This window comes from Monodelphis domestica, chromosome 7, assembly GCF_027887165.1.
Source record: "Monodelphis domestica isolate mMonDom1 chromosome 7, mMonDom1.pri, whole genome shotgun sequence".
Taxonomy (NCBI): Eukaryota; Metazoa; Chordata; class Mammalia; order Didelphimorphia; family Didelphidae; genus Monodelphis; species Monodelphis domestica.
The window spans coordinates 264,161,978-264,188,631 of NC_077233.1; the positions used below are offsets into that span (position 1 = coordinate 264,161,978).

The following is a 26,654-nucleotide window of genomic DNA, read 5'->3' on the forward strand; positions in this document are numbered from 1 at the left end:
TACTATTTGAAAGAGAATTTTATTATCAGTACAGTTGAAAATGACAATGCACAAAAGCACAAGATGCTATTGTTCTGGAGGTTCTCACTTCCCTCCCACTTGGAATGCCAGGGAGAAAACAGTTGAAGAAAACATGCAATCACAAACAATGATCAACTCTAAAGACAAGAGGTTTGGTCCAAAAGAACCCAACATAATTAATCCAATGACTGTGAACAGCTTCGCTGAGTAAGATTAAGATATTGCAATCGTAGTGTTTCCATTGGGCTTCCCTTCAGTGAACCAGGGGGGCCTGTTTGAGGGAGATGAGGACTGAGCGCATGCGGGACACATCCTTGGCCTGCTTGCTAGACTTGGGGTTAAAGTCACACAGCCGAGCCACGCGTTCCCACTCAGTGCCAGGAGAAGTCTCTTCGACATCATTTACAAAAGCTTCTTCAGCTGCCCTGCAAACAAGGAGATGAGGGTTAACTTCGTGTCAGCCACGTGACCAGTGAGCCATCTCATCGCCTTACCACAAAAGCACCTCATCTGCCAGCTGTCAAATGGCATTCTGACTGCCCCCCAAGAGTAAAAAGTCTTTTCCTATGGCCGAAGACAGATGCACCCCATCCCATCGCCCCACTATGCACACAGAGTGCCAAGAAGTGCTGTGTAAAATGTTGGAATACAGGTGTTTGGTTTAGGATTGCTCTCTTTCCATCTTGACCGGTCCTAAACTGTCATAGCTATGGATTGATTTGGTTACTGAGAGTCAAAGACTGGTACTTATGTATTCAAGTCGTTGTCTAGTGCTGACCTATATGGAATTCAAGTAAATTTGGGACTGTCTACAGATCTGATCAGTCATTGTAAAAATAACAAGCTAATTTGTAAGGCTAGAGGGCAAAGCCAGTCCGAATGGATCTTAAGTCAGCCTCCATGCCAGGAGAAGCTGTAAACTTAAGCCATCTTCCCACTGATATCAGGCTCCTTTAAGGTGAGCAAAAGAGATAACACTGGCTCTTCTGTAAGGTCTTTGCCTCACGATGCAAACCAACCAGGAAGGGAAAATGTTATCTTTTTGCAAGATGCTGCCTGAAGCATTTTTTTGGGTTGGGGCAAACGTCCCGGTTGGTTCCTTCAATCAGGAACTGACTGGCAGTGGTGGGGAGGGGTACTCACTCCAGCCCAGGAAGCAGTGGTGGGGGAAAGAGACAGGACACAATCTAGAAGGGAAAACCAAATTCATCTACTCCAACAAGCAATAAAGGAAAAGCCAAAGCAATGGAGATGGAAATTCCATGGAAAGGTTTTGCACTATTCACGGTAATGACTATGGGAGACACCACTGCGGACCAAGCTCACTACAACACTGCTACTTTATGGGACAGACACTGAGGGGCGGTGAGAAAGTTTTACTTAACTGTTCTAGGCTGTAGCAAGGATGATTTATGTTTGTGCTTAAAGGTGAAGAGAAGAAAAGAAACAAGGAGAGAAAGTTTAAGTCAGATATAGGAAATGAAAATGAGCTTAATGCAGATGACAAGTAAGCTAGACATGCCCTCACCACTCAGGCTACATTCAGGAAACATGCTGCGAATTTCATTGTGCAATCTGACTGCACAGTTCTTTAATATCTATATAATGAACACAGTAAACCAAAACCCATCCTTGCCATTCTTTTTTTTTTCCAGGTGTCAGAAATATTTTCAAAGGCAAATCAAACACCACCTGTAAATCCAGCATTTCACAAGTCTTGTTTCAAATCCGTCTAGAAGTTCATTACATCTAAATAGATTTAAAATGACCATTTAAAAAAAGTTCCAGAAAAAGGACAGGGGGATTCAATTATTGTATTTCTATTGTTGTCCCAAGATACTAAGATAACCAAGGGGGGATTTATAGCCTTAAAAGAAAAAAGTCCAACAATTAAAGCCAAATAAACTATAAAACTAGATTTTCTTAGGTGAAAAACAAAACGAAACCCTAAAACTGGCCTGCTGCTTATAGTTGTGACCATCTCATCCTGTGGGTTGGGCAAGGGTGGGAATAAGAGAATGGAGAACATGTAGGGGAGAAAGGAAGCTCAGCAACAATCAAATAGAAACACCTTCATTCATTTAAGATAACAGAAAACAATTACACATTTATCTGAGAAACTTCTCTGACTAAATGGAAGAGACAGAAGCAACAATAATGGCAGCTCTCATCTATATGGAGCCATAATCCTTTACAAATAGTATCCAAGTTGATAAATTAAAACCGCCCCGGGAAGGAAGCAATGTAAATGCCCCGGTCACTTTATAAATGAAAAGAGCCAAACTTTAGCAAGCTTCAAGGGACTTGTTCAAAGTCACAGAATCAAGAATCATTCAGTGGCAGAACTCAAAGAGTCTATCTCCAGGCTGGCTCCAGATGCAGGGCCCTCCCTGGGAATGAGCACACCCTTTCTTTTATTCTCAATTCTGCTCCACCCCAAGGCTGAAATACCTTTCTCCTAGTCCAAGGATGGGGGAGGAATGGGGCAAGGCGGCAGAAGTAGGTATTAGGGTCACATATCCCAGGTGCCTCTACCCCAACCCCAAAAGAATCTTTGAAAGGAAAAGCATTTTCCTTTAATACCTTGTCTTATAGCTCAAAAAATATGGTCATTGTAGAATAATTTGTAGATTAAATCAAAGTTATGCAAAATGCCCACAGTAATCTATATATTGCCTTTTACCAAAGTTGCTAAAAGGCAATTGACAGGATCAGTTTGAGATAGCTTAAAAAAAAAGCAAGGCAACTATTTTTACACGAAAGAAATATTAATTATCAGACAAAAAAGTTACGAAGATCAAAAGAATTAGTTTTGCAACATACACATAACCAATCACGTCAGCGAAGGGTTGTTTGTAGAAAGCTTCATCTGCCACCCTAGACAGCAAGAAGTCCAAAAGGCAGGCAAGCAGGCAGGAAAAAAGAGAGAACATTGAAAAGCAGAAAAAACTAAATATCAGTATCAGCCTAGTGTCAATGGAACTCTACATTAAGATCTCACCCAAACTATGTGTTTGCCACTCTTAGTTGTTTCTAAGGCTCTGCTCTCAAGAAGATTTCAGTAGAGCAGTTCCCCAATTTCTGGTCAAATCTTCCAACTAGAGTCAAGAAATGGCTAACTATTTTAATCAACTCTAATATTATCTTCTCAGGTTAGTCACTGAAATTGACTAAGGAAATCACATTTTTAGTTAATAATCTAAGTAAACATTAAGTGCTAAATTTGTAGTAGTTTAGACACTGATAACGATTTCACAATTTACAGTCCTTCACAACAATCCTGTGAAGTAGATGCAGAATACATACCATTCTCATTTTACAAAGGGGTAAACTGAGGCTTACTGGTTAAATAATATGCCCACAGTCACTAAGTTAAACATCAGAGCAAAAACCTGTACACTGGTCTTCAGCTTCCCAAAGCAATATTTTTTTTTTTCTGAAAATATATTACAAAATAACTCTCCAACCCTAATTCAGTAAAATTGTCCACACTACCTTCTCTTCCCAAATAATCTAGCTGATTGTACCATGCCTTGGTATACTAGTTCACTCAAGTAAGCAGCTCAACAATCTAAATGATATGAAGAAAAACAAGAGCATGGAGGTCCCAACAGATATCCAAACTTGGCTGTTAATGCTTACTACAAAGAAAAAAGGAATGTGTGAAAAAGCCAGTCTTTAAATAAAGAGGGAGGGGAATGGGGAGAAAGAGTTATATTCTGAGTCCCTTACTGCAAGGATAAAATGGACTATAATTATGCTAATGCTAACGCATCTATCACTATACCAAAAAAGTTTGCCAATCATCTGTTTTAAGTTAAATGTAATACAGTCCCCATAAGAAAACCTCCTTAGGTCAAAGATCTTTTAACTTATGACTAATAAATACCTAGGCTTAGTCAATATATTTAGTGATCTAAAATCTCTTCTCTTTTTTCAATACTTACTATCCAAGTATCTCAACAAGGCATATCATTTCCCAGCTAAAATGAAGAATAAACTCTTAAATGACAGCAATTGGGTTTGTTTCCTTAAAATATCCCCATTTCCCTTGACCACAGAGATAATTTTATTTTAAAAGTCACTATATTAAAATAATCCTTCCCTCTCACTTTACTTTACAAAGCAAATTTTATCAAGATTTAAACACAAACATAAGAAAGTAATTTGGTGAAAGAAATAGTTCAGTAATAAAATATATGATGAATTTTCAGGAAGGAGTTTTCAGGTAAAGAATAAAATCATTATGTAAATTCATGATTCTTTAAATTTAGAGGAGAGAACATCAATGAACTGATTTCAACCCAAATTTGTAAGTTGGTTTCTATTCAAAGAGGTAATGAAACAGGTAAATTCTGTTATCTAATCTCAAAGACTCAATGTGAGAGATCTAGCTAGCATCATATATAGACGAGCAAAAGATATTAGAGCAAGTTGGAATTAGAACTTAAATCTGGCTCTCTTATTTCCTAGGCCAATGGCCTTTCCACTATGAAGAGAAATGATTTATCAAAATTAGATGTGTTTTTCTTCTCTTTTCTGAACCCCCTTATGAATTTCATAAATCAAGTCCAAGTGTTTATAGAATGAATACAGGTATTCCTCAAGTAGGGAGAACTACCATATCATTTTCCTAGGGAGTTTAAAGTCATGGATCAGTCACCAAACATTTATTAAGCTCTCTGTTTTAATGGAGATAGAAATCCAAGAAGGAAACAGTTCCTAGCCCCAAGGAACTTACATAGTCTATAGGCAGGAGTCCTTAATTAAGTAGCGATGAGAAATACAGAGATGAATATACCTTTTTGAACTATTACCCCATTCTCCCCCAAGAGAAGCAACTTTCATCAAGACGCCTGGCTTAATTCTTCTCTTCAACTCAGGTCAGGGCTCAGAGTAAGGAGAAATAGAGAATGAGTGTAGAAAAGAAATACCAAAAGGCAGATGCTTATTAAGGAGGCTGATTTGGTGCAGAGCCCATCATATTTAGTTCACTGGTGGCCAATATAAAACTGATATTTCTGCAGCTAAATTGCTGCCACAAATTATATTGATAGTCGCTTCCTCAATATTTAAAGGAAATGTGATCTCATTCATGTGTATCTTTCCTACACCAACACATACCACAATCCCATTATGACTTAGTGGATGGATGGTCCTCAAAGTTATTGTGGTGGAAAAATTCATCACTCTGCAGCCAATTTGGTGACATGGGATTAGAGGAGATGAGTTAGTTGTCAATTTCTATAATTTGAAATTCTTTGCATTATTTATTTAAAACAAGAAACTCATAAGAATAGTTTCATATCTTGTTAATACAATGTCCACAGCATATTCACATTTCTTTACATTAGAAGAGGTCCAGTGTAAAACAAAAACAAAATACAACAAGTTTGTGTTGTTATGGAAGTGGGTGCTAAAATATTCTTTTCCAGATTTGAAGCTACTTTTAAGATCCCTTTCCCATCACCTGCGAGAAAAAGAACAATGGCATAAGTAGATAAAGGGCTTCAAGACAAGCACAAATTCATATGAAAGAAAGCTCTGGGAGTTTAGCAAGTCATGAGCTCAAATGAGCTATGTGCTATTGCTATCAACACCCTCCAGTGAAGAAAAGCATAAAGGCACTCATTCTACTCTCTGTGTGGACTAACTAGTACAAGCACGGTTTGATTCTGGGAGCAGACTTGAGAGGGGGAAGAGATCACAAAGATAGGGTTGGAATGCCTAGAAAGGATGTCATATCAAGAACAGCTCAAGGGCCACGAGAAGAAGTCTGGGGTTGGGGGAGGGAAGAAAAGAGAGGGGAAAACAAAGTTTTTGGAAAACACAACAGACTCATTCTTACACTAGCTTGATGGTGTCAAACTCAAAAAAGATATAGATCCCTGAAGGCAGCATATGGAAAACCACAAATGATTATTATTTATGCTACACTGGTTTTAATTTTGCTAAACATTTTGCCATTACATTTTATCTTTTTATTTTGATCAGGCCCCCCACAGTTTTGATACCTGTTTTAGATGACAGAAATAAAAGGGATAGCAGTCAGCAGTATAGAAATTAAGAGAAGATGATTAAGGACTAGGATAACTGAGGAGAGCCAACTTTGAGGCAAGGAATGGAAGCTTGTTGACCATTTATCAGGCAAGTTATAGAAGACATTCCCTGCACTAGGCAAATTTAGCTCAATGAGGTATGTTCCTAGAATCTTGTGAATAAATAAATAAATGAATGAATAAATAAATAAAAATATATATATTTCCAGGCAGACTTTCTACTAAAGCTGCCCAAGAGGAGGAAATGAATTATTCTGAAAGACAAGGGGGAAAAGTTATTTTTGAGGCAGCTAGGTGGTGCAGTGGACACAAAGCCTGGTTTGGAGATGGAAAATCCTGGTTTCAAATCTGACCTCAGATAGTTCCTAGTTATGTGACCCTGGGCAAGTCACTTATAACCCAAACTGCCTAGCTTTTACCTTCTGTCTTGAAACCAATATTTAGAATTAATTCCAAGAGAGAAGGCAAAGGTTTAAAGAAAAAGAAAAAAGTTATTTTCATAAGAATGATAGCATATTCCTTTTCTTCCTTTCCTTTAAATTTCCTAACTTTTACTAGTTAAGCAGTTTGAGAATTTATTTTCTGGTGAAGGTTGGATTAACTGAAGTAGAAGAGGGAATTAAAAAGAGCTACTATTGCTGATAGTCAAAGAACTAAAATGCCAACATAATTCTATAGCATGGGAGAAGCCTAATTTAAGATTAATGCTCGCAAACAGAATTAACGCTCATGATCTAGTTTAGTTCTAAATTTTTATTATGAATGCTTGTCATAGGATGAGAGAATTGGAGAATCCATTTAGTATACAGATGAGGAATTGTAGCTTAGCAAGGTTAAATTTAAATTACTTGCTCAAATTAACAGAAGAATGAATAGCAGAGCCCGGATTAAAATATTTAAGTGTTTCGTGATGAAATTCAAACAAGCATACCTAAGCTTTCCCATATTCCTTGGCAGTATTTAAATAATTTCATACACTAGGTAACTGAGAGACAAGAAAGAGCGTCAAACATAACTATCTGGGGGGTGCCAAGGCTCAAGAAGAATATAATCTCAAGAAATCTTATATTACTTCATGTTGGAAACTGTTGTTTTATCTCTCTTGAACTTACCTGTTATTTACTTTTGTTTTTTGTAGCTGTTCATCTTGCCTTGCATACCATTCTTCCAACTCTTTTATTGCTTTTTCTTTCCATTCTGCTTCTTGCTTCCGAGAATTAGCATCTTTGGAGAAGGAAACACAGCAGAAACTTTGAATGTTAATTTATAATTTTATTTAAAAAAATACCAAGGCTTTCTAGCCATTAGCTGGGGGGGGGGGGGGGGGGGGGGAATGAGGGGACTGGTCTGGATCTATTATAATCTATTCTAAAAACTACCCTACTTACTACCATTTATTTATTCCATGACTGTAGACTACACTTAGGGAGAAATGAGAAGGGAGTCATGGTTTTTTCATCCTATCCCCAGGTTTAGATACCAAGAAAAAAAAAAGGCTTACGTTAAAACTGCAATGTGATTTGATTTGATTCCCAGAGGAATCAGGCAGAACTTGGGTCAATCTGTTATCTGAATCTGAAAATTTTCAGCATAGTACATGCTATAGCTATAGACTAATTACACACACTAACTATATAATTAATTAGCATAAGGATGAGGGAGCTGGACTGGGGGCCAGGAAAGAGTTGTCCAAACTGAATTTTCAGTCTTAATATTCTGATTTCACAGACCATATTTTCAATCAGTAGAAAAATACATTCCAAAGACAAATACAATTTCTGAATTATAAGTACCATTGCTGCCTTTCATTCCAAGAGCCAATGCGGTATACCGAAAAGGATCACTGGGTTAGAAATCGTAAGACCTGGATTTAAATCCTGATTCCTTCACTTACCAGTCATGTGATTTTGGGTAAAATTGCACCTCCTTCAGGCCTCAAATTTTCTCATGTTAAAAACAAAAAGTGGGGCACAGAGAGGGAGAAGGCAATAATGATTCCCTTGCTTTTACCGCAAAGGATTTTTGAGAGGATCAATATGTTGGAGTAGAAAGAAGAGCTGATTAGGGTACCTGGATTCCAGGCACAGCTATGCTACTAACTGAACAAAGTTACCCTATCTCTGGACGCCTTTTTTATGATCTACAGGAGATTTCAACTAAAATCTATGTGTGCCTGATGATGGAATTCAAATAAGCAATTCTCTTATATAATAGGTAAGTGGAAGTCAAGAAAGAGCATTAAATCATAGCTTTCAGGGTGACTTATGGCATAGAGTTAACGCTTTTGGCTAGCTGTAAACATTCACTTTTAAAGCTAAATAATTTAAGGTTCCTTTATAGTTCTAATATTTTATAAATATGTGAAAAGTTTACAATTCAAAGAATAAAAAGCAACAGTGACCAAAAATAGCTTATGTTAAAATAATAAAATGGCCGAAAAAGCCTAACTTAAAAAACAGAACAAAACAAAACACCTAAATGACGAGCTTTAGAAGCTAGGGCAAAGGCAGACATTAGGATAGCTAGTATCAGTACAACACGTACAAAGCTCGCATATCCATTCATACTTAAAATGGAAGTTGGTCAAGCATTCTTATTCTCTCACAACATGTTCATAAAAGTCTACTTCATGCCTTGGGCCACTAAAAGTAGAAGCCCAATGGCTCAAAAAAACAATAACACTACTAATGAATCAGGGTCTCCAAAGCACATTTTGTAGTGTGAAATTGTCACAGGTAAAAATAACACCAGGAGAACAAGATATATTTGAGTACATAAGAAAAGTGAGTGTTATGTACAAAAGATACTAAACAGCAACATGCCAGAATATGTCATTTGGGGAAAAAGGAAAGACTCCCCAAATGAGAACAGATAAATTGGGTGCCTGGTTTGTCAAAAGAGTCACTCGGAAATAATCCCAAGAAAATGGATCCTTTAGAAAACAAGGGATTTGGGTTGAGAGAAGGGGTAATGTAGAAGTTTCCTCCTGGATTGTTGACTAACATAACCACATAATTTGATCTTTCCAAGTTGTGCCTACATAAACCTTTTTGGACCACTATTCTCTCTGCTTGAATTGGACGAGTTTCACTGGATTGAAATGGAGGACTAAGAATTAAAATTTTAGAAATAACTACAACTGACAATTTGGGGTAGAGAAATTAAAGCATCAATTATAGGTAAGAAGAAAATCAGAATTATCTGATCTTTTTAAGAGATGGAGTCTGATTATCACATAAGGACACGCTCTCTAGAGTGGAAGAAACACAGAAACGACCATGCAATATGGTCAGTCTGATGTTGCAATGTGAGGTACTAGTTCCCTCTACGAGGCAGTTATCAACCATTTTCAGAGGGTCAAAGGGAAAGTAGGCAATGAGGTCAAATAATACTATGACAATTCACAAGGGAAGGGAATGAAAATAAATAGTATCACTGAATACATCTGGCATTCCTTGCATAGGCCAATAAAAGTATAGTAATTTTATTTTGAGATTCAGATCCCAAAGCATAAAAACCTCATTTAACTTATTAAGGATACAGAACCAGGAAAGTTTTGCTAAAACAGATCATTCAGTAAAAGGATCATTTTATTCCATGACTATCAAAAAAAGTTTTATTTCAAAAAGTGGTAGGTAGTGCTCTCAAACTATATCCAAGATTTGAATAATTAAAATCTTTTCATTGAGGGGGCAGTTAGGGGACTTCAGTGGATTGAGAGCCAAATCTAAAGATGGTAAGTCCTGGGTTCAAAGCAGATGCTTCCTAGCTGTGACCCTGGGAAAGTCACTTAACTCCATTGCCTTAGCCCTTAGTGCTTTTCTGCCTTGGAATCAATACACAGTATTGATTCGAAGATCGAAGGTAAGAGTTTGAAAAACAAAAAAACACCATAAAATTCAGCTTTAGATATGTATTTTAAAATATAATTTTCCTAATATCTCAATGTCAAAAAATGTTTTGTGGAATTATTTTTGGGAAAAAATTATTAAAAAAGGAAAATATGATTCAATCTTCATACCAAGAACTTATTGTGGAAAACAATTCTGTTTTCATACTTTCTCTTTTCTTTAACCAACCATCAAGTCACCCCTTGTGAATAATAGATTAGAAAGGGGAAAGGGAAAAAGTTCACTAAAACTATCCAACACATCAAGTAAGTGTAACATTCATGCAGTGTTCTACACAGATCTACTGGTATCTCTGGACATCTTTTCTTCAAGGACAACATTGGTTATTAGAATTATACAGTGTTCTGGGTTGTTTTGTTTAATAAACATTTCTATTGTTGCAGTCATATATATTGTTCTTAGTTCTGCTTATTCCCCTTTTATGCAATTTTTAAAGATCGAAATATATTACCTGTAAACTCACTTTTAAGTAATTTAAGGATTCTAAATCCTAAACCTGAGGGGGAAAAAACACCAAAATGCAAGTGATACAGCTTGTTTATATTCTGTGATGGTGACAGACTCAGAATGACCCCAGGGGTCTTTTCTCATACTGGCAACTGTCTTCTCTTTCTTGTTTCTCTTCACCATCTGGGGACTTATTTATTTTGGAAACTGGAGCTTATAGCTTCATATGAGAGGAAACATAGTCTAAAGAGCCCCTAACTGGGAATAAAAGAGAAATTTTGGTTCCCAGTTCTGAATCTTATTGGTCACATGACTCTGGACAAGTCAAAGTTTCTTAGTCTACAAGATGAGTATAATAATCATCACATTGCCTGTAATACAGGGGATTCTGTGATTTAAGTGCAACTTGGCATATGTTCTTTAGACCATTGGTTCAATCTTGTAATACAGTTAACTTTTTCTTATATGATTCAATTTGTAATTTTCTTTGGACGTTCTCCATGTATTTCTACTGGAGAGCCAATTTTTCCCTTTACAATTTCCTTCCCCTTTCAATATAACACAAGGTAAATGGGAAAATAAGGCAGCTGCTATACCCACATTTTCTATGTACCAACTACATAATTTGAATGCCATTAACCACAGAAAACAATTTTTTTCTATCTAGCTCTCTCCTGGAGCTAAGGATGTGTCTATGGGAAAAATGGATTGATAAACTTTAAGAGGTGGAAATTAAGGGCAGCTAGGTGACCTGGGCCTGGGGTCAGGAACATGTGTATTCAAATTCAGTCTCAGACTAGTTGTGTGACCCTAGACAAGTTGCAAAGCTATTTGTTTCAATTTCTTCATCTATAAAATGAGCTGGAGAAGAAAATTGTGAATCAATCCAGTCCTTTGCAAAAAAGAAAACCCCAAATGGGGCCATAAAGGGTCAAACACAACTAAAATGGCTAAACAATAATAAAGTTAAGTTGGCAGGCTATGCTAGGAATACTATATGAAGCACAATAAAATTGCTTTTCTTTAAGGAAAAAGAAATAGATTTGTACAAGTTGATTTTAAAACTGAGCTGGGGGCAGTTAGGTGGCTCAGTGGACTGACAGCCAGGTGGTTTGGAGTTAAAATTTGGCCTCAGACACTTCCCAGTTGTGTGACCATGGGCAAGTCATTTAAGTCTCATTGCCCTAGCCCATACCACTCTTCTGTCTTGGAATCAATACTTAATATAAATTCTAACTCTGAAGGTAAGGGTTAAGTATACACATACACACACAAACACACAAACGCACACTGGCAACTTTTGGGAGATTCTCCCTCTCTCCCAATGCCTCTCCATTTCATATGACTTTTTTAAAAAATCTGGTAATTGCCACATACTGCTTTGAAAATTGTCCTGCTTGCTCTTTTTGTAGTGGCAAAGAATTGGAAACTGAGGGGATGTCCATCAACCGGGGAATGGCTGAACAAACTGTAGTATATATGATGGTGATGGAATCTCTGCTTAGAAATGATGAACAGGATTAAAAAAAATGTTAGAAAGACCTACATGAGTTGATATAAAGTGAAATAAGAAGGAACCAGGAGAACATTGTACATAGTAACAGCAATAATGTTTGACAACCAACTGTGAAAGTCTTAGTTATTCTCAGCAATACAATGATCTGGGCCAATTTTGAGAGATTTATTACAAAAGTGCCATCTATCTCCAGAGAAAGAACTGCTAAGAGTTGGAATGCATATCAAAGCATACTATTTTTCACTTTAGTTTATTTGGGTTTTTGTTTTATGAGTATTCTCGAACAACAATGAACAACATGGAGTAGGTTTTGTATAATACATGTATAATCCAGATCAAACTGCTTGCCATCTATGGGGTGGGGAGATGACAATTTAGATCTTATAACCTCAGAATACTTATTTGTATGTTGTCAATATTTTTCCTTTGACATTAAAGCTCTGGGTTTTGGTTTTGAAATTCCTGGAATTTGTCCTTTAAAGGCTAATTTCAGAAAGTAACCAATAAACTCTCATTTCACCTTAACAAATCTGGGTAGTTTTTATGTTTCTTGAAATAGTAACCAGGTGATTTTTTTGGTTGTTTTTTAAATGATAGTTTTCAAGAAGTCCAATGATTCTTAAATTCTCTCCTTGACTTTTTCCTGGTCAATTGTTTCTGGTATCAGATCTTATATTTTTCCTTGCCTGTTTCAATCTTTTGATTTTGTTCTATTTCTTGCTCTCTCATGAAGAAATTATTTCCATTTTGTCTATTCTAATTTTCAAGAAGTCCATTATTTGGTTAAGATTTACCACTTTCCATTCTCCTTACAATTCTTTCTCTCCCAAATTTTAATTTCATTTTTATCTCTTCCTTCATTTCTCCTAGTAATTTTAGTCTACGTGGAAAATCAATTTTTGCCTTCAAGTCTCTACTTTCAGTTGTTATGCCAATATTCTCTCCTTTTAGGTTGATTTTAGGACATCTTTGTAGTAAGTTCTTTATAATGAATCAGTTCTTCCAGTTCCTAAATCAAGGCTTTGTCCAGGGCCATACTGCAGGGTTGTTAGCCCCACTTGGACTCAACCTGGCTCACCAGAGCTCCTGTGCTGGGCTCCTGGAGTTAGGCCCCCCTTGAATCTGAGGTCCAGAATGTTAGTTTAAAGGTCCTCTATGACATTTCAGGACAATGTACTAAGAAACCAGACCCCTGAGTTGTCCTGGGGTGAAGGTTGCCATTACCACACAGATCAGTGGCTTCCAAGGTCCCCATACTCCAAGTTCCTAACCACCCTAGGATTTTCTCAGTGAGCTCCCCACTTTTAGATCCTCTTAGATAAAGTCCTGCAAGAGCACATGTCCCTGGTCCATCACTAATTATATGGGAGGTTGCTGATTTGTCTGTCTACAACTGGCAGCTCCTTTCCTATTGCCCATGAACTTGTGGCTAAATTTTTTTAGCATTTCTGGGGTGGAAGAAATTTTACTATGTAATATTTGATATATTACAATTTTTAAGTTTTTGTTGGAGTAAGTATGGAGGACCTGATCAGGAGACTGAAAAGGATTGAAGAATGAGAAGGGAGAAACTATTGGCAATGAGCATAGATAGCTTTATTCTCCGAGTTTGGAGGAGGAAGGGAAAAGATATAGAATGATAGGTTTAGGGTGGCAGTTAAGTAACCTGGGCATGGTTAAAGACTAACGAAAAGAATTCTCTCTCTCTCTCTCTCTCTCTCTCTCTCTCTCTCTCTCTCTCTCTCTCTCTCTCTCTCTCTCTCTCTCACACACACACACACACACACACACACGCACGCACGCACAAAAAAGATGAACATAAGGAGAGGATTGAGAAGACAATTTGCTGGAGGAAATGGTGGTGGTAAATAGGATTAAAGAGTTGCAGAAGGGCTGCCTTTGCCAAAAAGAAACCTGTCACTATCAGAGACTGGGAGAAAAGAGATAGTGAATGAGATCAAAGAAATTGAAAAGAAGGGGAGAAGAGTGAACTTGTGGTATGTGGTAAATGGCGATTTCATTAAGGTGAAGCCATATAAATTTATCATATATCGGGTAGCAGTTCTATGTCTTCTTCCAGCTTTGTTCAATAGCATGAAAAAATAAAAGGAAATTATGGGACCAATCCAAAACTGAAGACAAGAAGACATAAGGTAAAAGAAGTATGATAGTTTATAAAAGTGAGGCATACAATTTGGTTGACTGTAGGGATAAGCATGGGAAGGAAAATCAAGTCAGTAGTGGGTTAAGACCTGTAATACCACAGAGGGCTTGAGGGACTAAAATTTATGAGAAAGCTAAAAATAGGTTTAGGAAGTCTTATGGCAGGGAGAGGTAAAATGATAGATTATGATCAGACAGAAGAATGTCAGTTTTTGATGATTAAGGAAGTTTCAATTACAGAAATGGGTTACTCTATGGATAACAGGAAGATGCAAGATTCCACCACCAGCTGTAAGTTCAGGGAAGTAAAGGAGTAAGCCAAGTGATTTAAGAGGATTATGGAAATATGAAGTTTATGGAGTTTGCAAAATTATCAACATGGATCTTAAAGTCCCCAGTATAATGGCAGGCTCTGAGAAGAAGAGAAAGATAGTAAGCCTGGTGCAAAACTCCTTGAGAAAATAAAGAGAATGATCCAGTTGGCAGACAAGAATTGCCATTATCCGAACAAAGAAAGTTCTGATGCCCCTCCTCCCCTTTTTTTGTTTTAAAGAAAAGATTTTTTTAAAAGTGATAGTGCTGGGGGCAGCTGGGTAGCTCAGTGGATTGAGAGCCAGGCCTAGAGACAGGAGGTCCTAGGTTCAAATCTGGCCTCAGACACTTCTCAGCTGTGTGAGCCTGGGCAAGTCACTTGACCCCCATTGCCTAGCCCTTACTGCTCTTCTGTCTTGGAGCCAATACACAGTATTGACTCCAAGACAGAAGGTAAGGGTTTAAAAAAAAAAGTGATAGTGCCAAAGGAAAAGTTTAGAACTGGTAGTGGGGAGCAAGTAGTATCCAAATACATCTTTAAGATCTGTGAGGATGGGAAGGAAGGAAAGAAAGAAGAGAGGGAAGGAGAAAAAGTGAGAGAGAAAATGTGGGGGGTTAGGAAGGAATAAGCAGATGCAGGATGCCAGGTCTCTTAAGGGTAGGAAGAAGGTAGAAGGAATGTGAGAGGAAAAGGTCCAAGATGGAGTATTTGTTCACTATGGAATGGGAATTCTGGCAGGTACACTGGAAAGGGTGAGCAAAGTTGGGGCAAGACATGGATAGAGTAATGTTGAAGAGCACTGGAATGAAAGAATAGGAGGTAGAGCTTGGGGAGTGATTGTTAGTCATGGGATAAGAAGAGACACAGATGGTAGGTGTTTGTTTGTCATAGGGATAGTAGTGGGAAGCAGATGAATAATAATATTTTTTTGAGTTTCAAATATCATATGCTTTTATATCAATAACAGGCTGGATGGCTGGTAGATGATTACTGTAATACTATGCTCTCAGGTATGTAAAAATGATACATTCATAAAGTTGTTACAAAATTTTAATTTTGTCATCATAGGAAAGTTAAGATCAATACAGGAAATTAAATTTTCCTGTGAAATTCAAGGTTAGGTCTACCAAACTTTAATGCAATTTGTGTTCTACCTCTCAGCTAGTTTTGACCATCAACACGGGCAGTAATGAGATAGAGGAATATCTAAAAATAGGGCTAAGATAGAATATTCAAAAATAGGGCTATTTTGCAAGAATGCACTGGCAATTGCTAGCTAGGTCAGCAGCACAACACAGACACTCTATGGGATAAGAATAGAAATGGGACAAGGGAAGAAATAAAATACACACAACAGTAATTAAATATTTATAATGGAGTGAAGAATCCAATGTAAAAATGACTCATCACAGTATTTTCCCTTTTGGTCTTTCTATCCTGACTCTGTCACAAGAGCAATAATTTGAAAAATCCCACTTCCTTTATCTTCCTATCAATTTTTAGGAGTTTGAAAATAAAAGAAATTTCTCCTCAACTGTAAGTCAGATATAACCACCTCAAATATCCTGGCATAAGGTGAACAGGCCAAATAAGACTAATGTACTCAGAGCCAGAATCTATGAGGAGCCTTTGTGCTTTTGATTTGGATACACAGAAGTGAAAAGTGTGTGCGATAAATTTATCTAAGATTTTGGAGCAAACTCTCAACCCTTCACACTTGGAAACATTTTCTTTATATGCCTCTTCTTTCCTATATCTCCCTGTCTTCATTGCATACCAAACCGAGATAATAGTTATATAAATCATATAATACCCTTTCACTGGAAGAGTATATCAAGCTAAAGTTGAGAGCCAAACAAGTTCTAAATGCTTCAACGATGTGAACAATTAGCATTAGAAATTATTGCATGAGGCTAAAATGCAGAGTATTGTATAAATTGGGACTACATAAGGGAAAAATTATGTTGACTAAACTAATATAACCTTAGAAAAGAATTGCAAAAGGATTACCAAGGACTTCCAGACGTTCCATTTGTTCTTCTCTCCATTTACGGATACTTTCTGGTTCTGACTGTAATCGATCCACTTGTGAAATAGCTGCATAACTATCGGTTGGACCATTGCTCTCCTTTACACAAAAAATACAGTGTTAGATTATTATAAGAGATGTCAGTGGAATCAGATTAAATTTAAATGGCTGCAAACTAATTAGCTGAAATATTTCAGTAGTTTAGGAAATACTAAAAATGTTGAGAAAAATGTTATGCGTATATATGAATGAAATATAAGAAATTAGATAATAGATAAATATAATTAGAAGAGACCCAAATGAATTCTTAAAAGTGCCACATTAAAGAACAGAAACAGGACAATAATATTGGGAAACAGTGACAGTATTAAATAAACATCACCTAATTCGGTTGATTTTAGAACATTCCAGACTTAATGGTGTCACATACATAATTTATCTTCTAAATAAGTAAATAAATATATTATAGGTTCAAAGATTTAATGAAGGAAGAAGGGATCACAGAAGGCAAAGAATTTAAAATTTGGAAAGACCTTGTAGTCCAACCTAGCACAAAACATAACATTACCAACAAGCAGTCAACCAGACTCTACAGAGCTCAAGGATGGGGAACCCACCACTCCTCTTGATGAAGCTTATATCACTTCTGGACAGCTCTAAATATTAGGAAGTTTTTCCTGACACCTAGCTCAAATTTACTTCTCTTCAAATTTTAACAGATTCTAATTCTTGTGGTTCTGCCCTCTGGGACCAAAGAGAATAACTCTAATCTCTCTTCTATATGACAGCCCTTCAAATACTTGAAGGTGACTCTATATTCCCAAGTTTTCTCTTCTTGATAAAAATGTTGGATTCCTTCAATCAATCACAATAAGTTGGCCAAGCCCAAGCCCCTCATTTTGAAGGTTCTAAGGAATTAAGTGATTTGTTCAAGGTCACAAAGATAGTAAGGAACAGAGCCAAGATTCAAATACCAGGTCCTGACTCTGAAGCAAGGGCTTTTCCACTGCATCACTGTCCCTCAAAGATATGGATCTTATCTAATCAATATCTATATATTTATTCCAAAGAAAAAAGTATTATCAGAAATCAAACGAAAACAGGAGGTAATAAAATGATCCCAACAATTGGTCATTTCTATTCTTTTACAAAATAATGTGATAGTGGAGGCTCCTTTAGCTAGTAGTTAAATTAAAAGTTCACTGTGCCAGAAATTATGAATGGGCTCTTTCAGTTGTTTCTGTGGACCTCAAATAATCTCAATGTCCTAACAGGAATAGATGGAAAGGCTGAAAAGGTTCATTAGTGTTAGCAGGTAAATATAACACAGACTTTTAAGAGCTGGGACTCCCAATTTAACATTTTGAGATAGATGTGATCAGTTCTGCTTCCAAGCTCTGAGACACCAGAGCAGAACAAACAAACAAACAAACAAATGCAGTTGTTTTCAGTAATGGCTGGCTTTTAAAGTCATATTTCCATCCTACCAAAAGGGCAAAAGCCTCATAAATGTAATAAATTAATGTATTATAATGTAAGCAGTAAATAGTTTTTTAAATAGCATCACAGAATTCTTAAGAAAGAAGGTTAACAGGCAGCCATGCATGGAGACTGGGGGTCCTGGGGCCAAATTTGGCCTCAGACACTTCCTAGCTGTGTTACTGAACTCTAATGGCCTAGCTCTTCCTGTTCTTCTGCCTTGGAACTAAAGCACAGTAATGATTCTAAAGAGGGTTAAAAAAAAAAAGATAACGGAGAACAAACAAAAAAAAAAGAACAATCATAATTCTAAGAGCTGAGGGTATTTATAAAAAAGGTGCAAATGTAGCAAATACTTTTCTACTAGGAGGTAAAAAAGGAACAGGGAAGAGTTACTTCAGAAAACTTTTTTCTCTTTGTTAGCTAAACATTTACAATTTGTATCCCAAGACCATACTAATTTCTTTACCACCTTTCATTTGTGAAACTTATTAACAGTTCAGTTTTTAGAACTCAATTTGATGTTTTATAAGGATAAATTCCTTTTGGGCATATTTAAAATGTTCAACCTTCATTAAAAATGGAAAAACATTATTGCCAAAATACACTTTCATTGCCCATTTAATTTTGAAAAGAACAACAGGGTCTATTTTGATTTTTTTTTAAAGTCTTGTTTCACTTTGTTTTTAAAAGGAGAATTCTATCCCATGAAGTCTTCTACTCTGGCTTTGGTACAACCCTGAAAAACACTCTAACACAAGGGACTAGTAATATTCATTACATTTTGAATGTTCCTGGAATACCGGCTCAGTTGCATATACCTAATGCATCTTAAATTATCTTGTATAAGTTTATATACTACTCTTAGTTACTTAAAATGAATTACACAACAGAGGTAATAAATTTAAAATAAAGGTAAATAGATGGTTGGTTAATGAGATTACAAATAAGATAAAGAAAAAAAATTAAAGCCAGTACAAGTATCCTGGGTACTTATTTGTTTTACTCAATAAAAAAATTTTCAGTTTGCTGCATATTCTCTCTCAGAATTTCTGAGCAGGAAGCAAATTTGAGATCTCGACCCAACCCTCTTACTTTATAGACAAAAATAGTAAGGTCCACTAGAAGTCCTGACTTGTCTAAAATCAACAAAACAAATTAGTGACAGATCCAGGACCAGAATCCAGGACCCAGTTCCATATCATTCCTTTTTAGAAGTGTTTTTTGTAAAATGTTCTATGTGTTACCTATCATTACCACCACTAGCTCTCAAAATCTTTGCATTGTTAATGCGCTATTTGCTGCTGAGCAAATCAAAAAATCTAAATTAATGATTAAGAAAAGCACGCTAAGCTTCTAATGCAATATATCATGGAGCATTTTAATTTTGTTACCTGGTAGTATTCTCCATTCATCACTGCATCAATAGCATCTGTAAGACACAAGATTATAGTCAATATCAAGGAAGGTTAAATATGGTGTCATAAAGAAATGAATTCAGTTTGTAATCGAAGAGTGAAAGTATAAAAGACTCATGGAACTAACAACTGTTGAAGAAGGGAAAATGAATTATATAAACAATTTATGTGTATGTGTGTGTTGTTTTTTTTTCAAAGATATGCAGAAGTACTTACACAAGAAATACTGCATTTAAACCTCAATTCAGTAACATACTGTTTCTACATAGCTATGGTTTTTAACTGGGCTATGTAGGAAGAGAGAGAGGGAGAAAACAAAAAAGACACCATCCCAATTGCTCTACCAAGTTCAACAGTAAAACTATGTCTTTAAATTTGTAGTCTTTCCCTCTGATTAATCTTTCATACCACTTTAGTATGTGTGTGTACAAGTCTAATCATGCCACTCTTTTGTCAGCTCCTTCATGCTCACTGAATAAAGTCTAAACTATTAGGCTTTATATTCCAGACTTTCTTTGCCATCTTCATCTTTTCTACCTTATTCCTTCTTATATACTCCACTGTCTAAACTGTTGAAAAGGTTGAAAAGGTCACTATCTCTTCTATCTGTAGGACACTTTTGCACCTTCACTCTTTTGCTTATCTTTGCTCTAGGCTTGGAACACCTAGACCAATTTCATCTGCCCATTTTGCATCCTTTCGCTACCTTTTAAAATCCAACCCCGCCTTCAAGGTCCAACTTTAAAATTCTATCTTTACAAAGCCTTCTGTGATATTCTCTCAGGAATAAGCAAGTCTTCCTGCCTCTGACCTTCAATAACCCTTTGTAACTTTAATGTTCTTATTCTATTTAGTAGAATACAGTAAATTACTCTCGTTATTAGTTAGTATATTTTCCACTTTAAAATTAAATACAGTTGTTAAGATAGGAGGTTGAAAAGGTCACAGAAGATGCCAATTCTCCCATATACCACCATAGCAAATATCTACAAAGGGTACCAGACGGAACATTCAAGAAAACCATAGAAAAACATAAGCATCCCTCCACAAATATATGACCAAAAGTCTACAGAAGTGGGGAAAGAGTTGATAACAGGTCTGTCCAAGAGCCTGGAAATGCTTGTGCTATAAGGGGGTTAAAAACCAATTATGAGAGCTGATAAGTGTGAGCTAAAGCCTTGATGTCTTTGAGCAGAATTGGGAGGCAGAACAAACTTGTTAGGTCTCTGTGTAGAGAAGGAGACAAAGGCCAATGAGTGCTCCTCTAAGCACAGCAGGAGGGGCAATCTCTAATCTTTAACTGGGGGGTTGCCAGGACATAGCAAGAAAGAGAACTCCCAAATGGTGACTATACAAGAATAGAGACACAAGGACAAAGACTGGTCAAGGTTACCAGGCACATTAGAACTCCAGGAGAACTGAGACAGAGGGTAGGGCCAATAGCTACCCCATTCTAAACAAGAATGGCAAAGATGCCTACAAGAGAGAACGGAACCAATTAAGATCCACCAAAATCATCCAAAAATGCCCAAAGAGTCAAGATATCACCCTTTGACAAAGTGTCAAACTAAGAACAGAAATTTAAGTTCATAAATAGAGTACTTCTATATCAACTATGGAGTGTCTTGGGAGAAACAAGTGGCTTGGCTACAAAGACTCTCAGAGTAGATGAATAAACTGAAGAGATAGAGTGAAAATAAAATTGAAATAAGAACTGTAGAGGAAAAAATTGGAAGGAGAATAAATAGGCTAGGAAAAAAAAGGTGAAAAACCTTTATCCAAGTAGTGGATCCCATAAAAAAAAAGAGAAATGTAAGGTTTCTACTATCAAAGGTAACTTACTTGGGAAAAAATATCTCAGAGATAAATGTAGAATTCTAGGACTCATTGAAAACTACAATTAAAAAAAACACCTTAGATATTATATCTCAATAAATCATAAAACTGCTAAGATCTGTTCAAATCAAAGGGCAATTGAAAAGATAATCCTTTTCCCTTTCCAAAGTGTTAAGACTTATACTTTAAGAAAATCACTTTGGCAGATAAATCAAGGATGGATTGGAGAGGCAAGAGACTTGAAAGTAAGGTCATCTAAAAATAATTCCAAACTGAAAATACCCAGAGATATAGCCAAAATCAAAAGCATTCAAAGTAAAAATGGATAACTAAAATACTGCAAGAAACAAGAAAATAACAGTTGAAGTACTGAGGAACCAACATCACGAAGGGTCAAAGAGATAAAGAATTCATATGCACAAAAGTATTTATAGTAGTAATTTCTGTTAAAGCAAAAAAGTGGAAACATAGTGAATTTCCATCATGTGGAGAATGGCTGAACAAATTATGAATAACGAGTACTATTGTACTATAAGAAATACTGGAAGGGACAGATTCAGAGAAACCTGGTAAGACTTGAATGAATTTATGTAGATAAATGACAATAAGAACAAGGTCATAAGTCAGTCAGTTAATAAACATTTTTAAAGCATTTACTATGTGCCAAGCACTATACCAAAAACTGTAGATAAAAAGAAAGAACATACTACTCTTTGCCTTCTGAGCTCATATTCTAAAATGTGATACAACATGCAAATAATTATGTATATCCAAGATAAACAGAAGGCAATGGGGGGAAGGGGGTAGTGGAGGAAAGGCCTCTAGCAGAAAGGAGAATTTAAGCTGTCCCTGAAGGAACCCTAAGAATCCAGGGAACATAGATGAGATGAAGAACAGTTAACAAAAAGGCAGTCAGGAGATGGAGTGTCATATGGGAAGAACAGCAGGTAGGGTAGCACAGCTAGATTAAAATATGTAAAGGGAGAACCAAAATAGCCTTAAAGTATTTCCTCTACACAGATTTGGGATAATAATAAAATATAGATGCAACCAGAAAGGATCATTAAAGTATCAAGTGATACATAAAAGAGTGACACATATGCATGTCAAAAGTGTTGATCCTTTTAGGATCTTCAAGGCAAGCCATGGTGAAGGGTCTCCAGAGGTGAATGTTATATTGACTATAATTATTCTGGAAAACTATGTGACCTCCTCAATGAACACTATGGCTGCTCTAGAGATCAAGAAAAACAAAATGGATGAGGACTATGTAGTACCAAATGAGGACATATCATTTGGATAAGTTGTCCACTAAGATAGTGCTATATCCCACATATGCAAAGGCCTAAACATCTAAACAGAGTGTGTGTTGAAATCTGGTTACACACAGATATCATGGCATTTTAAAAATTGTTAATTGAGAGTAGTCAAGTGATCCATTCACTTTTCAATCTCTTGCAATCTAGCTTCCAACCTTAGCACTCAATTACTAATCCAAAAGCTAACTGCAATCACAATTTAGAAGTTAACAACCATCACTTAATTGCTCAGCCCTTATCCTCCTTGACCTCTCTGCAGTTTGACTCATTCTTTTCTCCTTTAGCTTCCATAGTAATGCCCTCCCCTGATTCTTTGTCCACTCTTCCAATAATCCTCAGTATCCTTTGCTGGATTATCATTTAAATCCAGTCTTCTCAGCACAAAAGCTACCCCCCCCATCTGTTTCTGTACTCTATTCCCTCAAAGTGTCACCAGCTTCCAAGGGTTCAAATATAATTTCTGAAGGGACTCCCAAACCTATATGCCTAGTCCTGATATCCTGAATGCTTATAATGCACTTAATTACCTACTAGATATCCAAAATGAAATTCTTAATTTCCTTTTTTTTGGGGGAGGGGGGCGGGGGAGGAATCACTAGCCCAAGACTGAAATATCAGACTCATCCTCAAGTCCTCTGGCTCCATAACACCACCCAATCAGTTGCCAACTTGCATCTGCTCCCTCCTTCCTACTGACTTTCAGATCTTCAGCAACTTTTGAAATTTTGGGAGAGGAAGGAAAAGACCTACAATGTTGTTGGTATAGGGAACTTCTGGTTAAAAAAAAATTCCTTAAAAGACAATTATCCTGCTTTCAAGGTCTGGTTTCTCCAATCAATTCACCAATTAACTGCCAAAATAAAGTTTTCCGAATAAAAAGGTCTTTGATCACATATACCCCCCTGCTCAAAACCATTCAGTTGCTCCTTGCATGTAAGGTAAAACACTCTCATTTTGATATATAAGGTCTTCTACAATCTTGTTCCAGCTTATTTTTCCAGTCTTGTTTCACAATTCTCTACTTAAAGCACTTTGTATTCCAAATTGACCTACTAGCTCTTTCCTGAAGGAAACATTCCATCTCCAGTCTCAAACCATTCACTTTGCTGCCTTTTGTGTTGTCTTCACCCTTTAGAATGTAAGAACAGTGACTGTCTTTTTGCTTATATTTGTATACTCAATGCTTTAAGATTGCTGCATACATAGTAAATGCTTGAAAAAACATTTGTCATATTCCCTTGCCCTATGACTGGTGCTTTATAAACTGGGGAGAGCAGAGATTGCCTTCATTCAGAGAGTTCAATTTGATGCCTATTACAATAATCTAAGCAAAATGTGAAAGGAATGAATGAATGAAAAGAGAGGGATGAAAAATGTTTATATTAGATAGGATTTGACAATTGGACCAGAGAACTTCAGACTTCTCTAGAAATTCCCTATCATAGTTTTCTGAGTAAGTTTCTTACTGGATTATAAGTTCCATGAAGACAAAGACTGAAATTTCACTCATCTATATTTGGTGCAGTGCAGTGCTTTTCATAAAGTAGACACCAAATGTGTATCAACTGTATTTAGTTTCTTGAAAATCCAAGATGCTTTTTTGCCAACTCCTCCATACAACCTTCCTGTACAATTCTCATCCATGTTTTCCTATATAAGCTACATAGGAAGACTTAACAAAAACGCTATAGGCATTCTTCCCAGTTCTTCTGGCATCTTGGCTGCTAATATGCTACTCAGACGCCTCAACCTTATAACATTTTTCTACCTAGCCTCTTCCTCTAGCACTCCACAAAAGGAACAAGTGAAATTATCCTTTCGAGATCTCATTCAGAAAGTAGCTTTAGGGGGCAGCTGGGTAGCTCAGTGGATTGAGAGCCAGTCCGAGACGGGAGGTCCTAGGTTCAAATTTAACCTCAGACACTTCCCAGCTGTGTGACCCTGGGCAAGTCACTTGACCCCCATTGCCTAGCCCTTGCCACTCTTCTGTCTTGGAGTCACAGTATTGACTCCAAGACAGAAGGTAAGGGTTTAAAAAAAAAAGAAAGAAAGAAAGTAGCTTTAGCAGCAGCACTGGCCTGAAAAATCAAAGGTCTTTCTTTATTAGCCCTGGCTCCAGTAGTCACCAACTGCATAACTTTAAACAGGTCACAAGCTCTCTGGATCCCAATCCAAAAATTGGAGATCACCACTGTCTTTTCCAACTCCATAAAACTCAGGTTTAATAGTTTCAAGTTTATTAAACATTCCCCTCCCAACCCCTTACAATTAACCTCTTCACTCAGATACACTGTTTCAGCCCAGGCCACTTTTGTCATTTCCTGCTGAAAAAATGCCACCTGCTCTTCCTCAAAATCCTGTGGCCAGCTCACCAAGAAATTATCCTTAGTTAGCACCAAGCAGGAACCTCCTCCCCAGGGAGTGCAATGCCAGGCTGGCATGGGTTTATGTTACTTCCTTCCTTGGCTTTTTCGTACCCTAGCCTCCTCTCTCGTACCAGCCTCGGGCCGCGCTACCAGACCGCTCCCCTCCCCCCACCTCCCGCCACCCTCCCGCCCCGCAGCAGCAAAGGGAGGCGGAAGGGGCAGATATCCCAGGACGGGACAGGCAGCCCCCTCCCCCTCATTCGGCTCGCCGTCCTGCCCTCGGGCTGCAGGCAGGCGGGCCTCCCGCCTCCCCCGGGAAGACCCGGCTCTTACCCGGGCCCCCAGGGGGCTCCCCTTGCAGGGAGGCGGGCACGCTGCCGGTGTCGAGGATGCTGAAGCCCTCGTCGTTCTCGATGCCCGCGATCTCGCTCTCCTGCTGGGCCAGGAAGGCCGCGGCTGGATCTTCCTCGCTGCTACCGCCGCTAGCCACCCCGTTACCCACTGCAGGACCCCCAGGGGCAGAGGCCGGGGCGGCGGCCGCGCCAAACGGGTCTACCTCAGCCATTGTAGCACGGGGTCGGAGTGGGCAAGCGGACAGGGAGCAGGACTGGGGGAGGGAAGGCAGTCAGGGACGGAGGTCAGCGGCCACAGTGGTGGTGGTAGTGGGGGGGGCGAGGGGCGGAAGCGGAAACCCCGCCCATATAGGGCGAAGCGAGTAGGGAGAAGGATAGTCTGCCAATCGGTAACCTCGTTGCTCCGAGCCGAGGCCCAATCGTCTGGAAAGTGGGGGCGGGCCCTTGGAAAACTCGTGACTCTGGGAGCCGCGGGTAGGGCTAGAGACAAGGCCAATCAGAGTAGGAAGTTCCCGATTGGGGAACTTCCAGAATGAGGCGGAAAGGGCTGGACATGTGATTATGAATTTCCCTGGTAAGCGAGCGGGCTCAGGAGTCTTTGCGACAGTTTCTAGGGTTAAGATGAATAGCTGCTGTGTATTTTCAGAAGCTCATAGGATCATTTTACTTTATTTGTTTTTTATGGGGCTCCTCCGCGAACGTGCGTCACGCCAATTTTCCCTTGCATCTGTAACTGCCGTATCTCCATTTTCCTCCCCAAATCAATAAACAAAAATAAATCACCGGTTCTTGTTTGCCGGATGTCTTCCCTGCAAAGAGAGCTCCATGTTTAGAGTTAGAGAATAGTAGTGTAAATCCTGCCCCTAATTCTTAATCGCAAAGGCAAATCACTTAATCTCAGCTTCCTTGGAGATGAGGTGTCCCTAGGGTCCTTGTCAGCTCTAAATCTAGAATTCTGTAAGATGATGCATTGACAAGTTGAACTATTTTCTGTGCTCAATATCTGAATTGTGAACTGGGAGGAAAGGAGATTGATCTAAATGGATGAAATTTTGGAATTGGAGGCACTTTAGTGGTCTTCGGGTCCAGTCCCTACTCAAAGCACAATTATTGATCAGTGCCTATCCAGCATTTTTATGAACTCTCCATTTTTATTCACCTCTACTTGTTGGAAAGTTCTTTTTCATTTCAAGCCTATACCTAAGAAATAGGCCATTTAAATTGACTTTTTGAGACTACAAGGTAAAATCTATATGACATTTTTCTTTGAAAGGATTTTAACAAGATTGAGACGTGGATATTTTCAACTAATTTTGTCTAAAAAAACGAAGTGTGTGTGTGTGTGTGTTTTAAATGGGGAATAAAAGGAAGCATGTTTGACTTCAAATTCTGGCGCTGCTTCTTCCTCAGTTTCCCAAGCTGCA

General features: G+C 37.8%; 1 protein-coding gene across 3 annotated transcripts; it reads right to left on the reverse strand.

Moving 5' to 3' along the window:
- On the reverse strand, positions 1 to 25,707 carry CLTA (clathrin light chain A). Of its 3 annotated transcripts, XM_001363279.4 has the most exons (7): positions 25,211 to 25,678; positions 19,333 to 19,370; positions 16,441 to 16,558; positions 7,193 to 7,304; positions 2,845 to 2,898; positions 1,407 to 1,442; positions 1 to 446 (listed from the first exon to the last, which is right to left on the reverse strand). In XM_001363279.4, exons 1-7 carry the CDS (start codon positions 25,440 to 25,442, stop codon positions 275 to 277), a joined length of 762 nt encoding a protein of 253 aa, XP_001363316.1. In that variant the 5' UTR covers positions 25,443 to 25,678; the 3' UTR covers positions 1 to 274. The 3 variants fall into 3 exon arrangements, with proteins under 3 accessions (XP_001363316.1, XP_001363398.1, XP_001363481.1); XM_001363361.3 differs by lacking the exon at positions 1,407 to 1,442 and having other exon boundaries at positions 25,211 to 25,707; XM_001363444.3 differs by lacking the exons at positions 1,407 to 1,442; positions 2,845 to 2,898 and having other exon boundaries at positions 25,211 to 25,575.
- Positions 25,708 to 26,654: the final 947 nt, after the last annotated feature.

Excerpts from the sequence above, each read along its gene's own strand:
- CLTA (XM_001363279.4), bottom strand. The coding sequence starts at position 25,442 with ATGGCTGAGGTAGACCCGTTTGGCGCGGCCGCCGCCCCGGCCTCTGCC. Across the intron at positions 19,371-25,210 it reads GGAGCCCCCTGGGGGCCCGG|ATGCTATTGATGCAGTGATG; the intron begins GTAAGAGCCGGG and ends TGTGTCTTACAG. Across the intron at positions 16,559-19,332 it reads TGAATGGAGAATACTACCAG|GAGAGCAATGGTCCAACCGA; the intron begins GTAACAAAATTA and ends TTTTGTGTAAAG.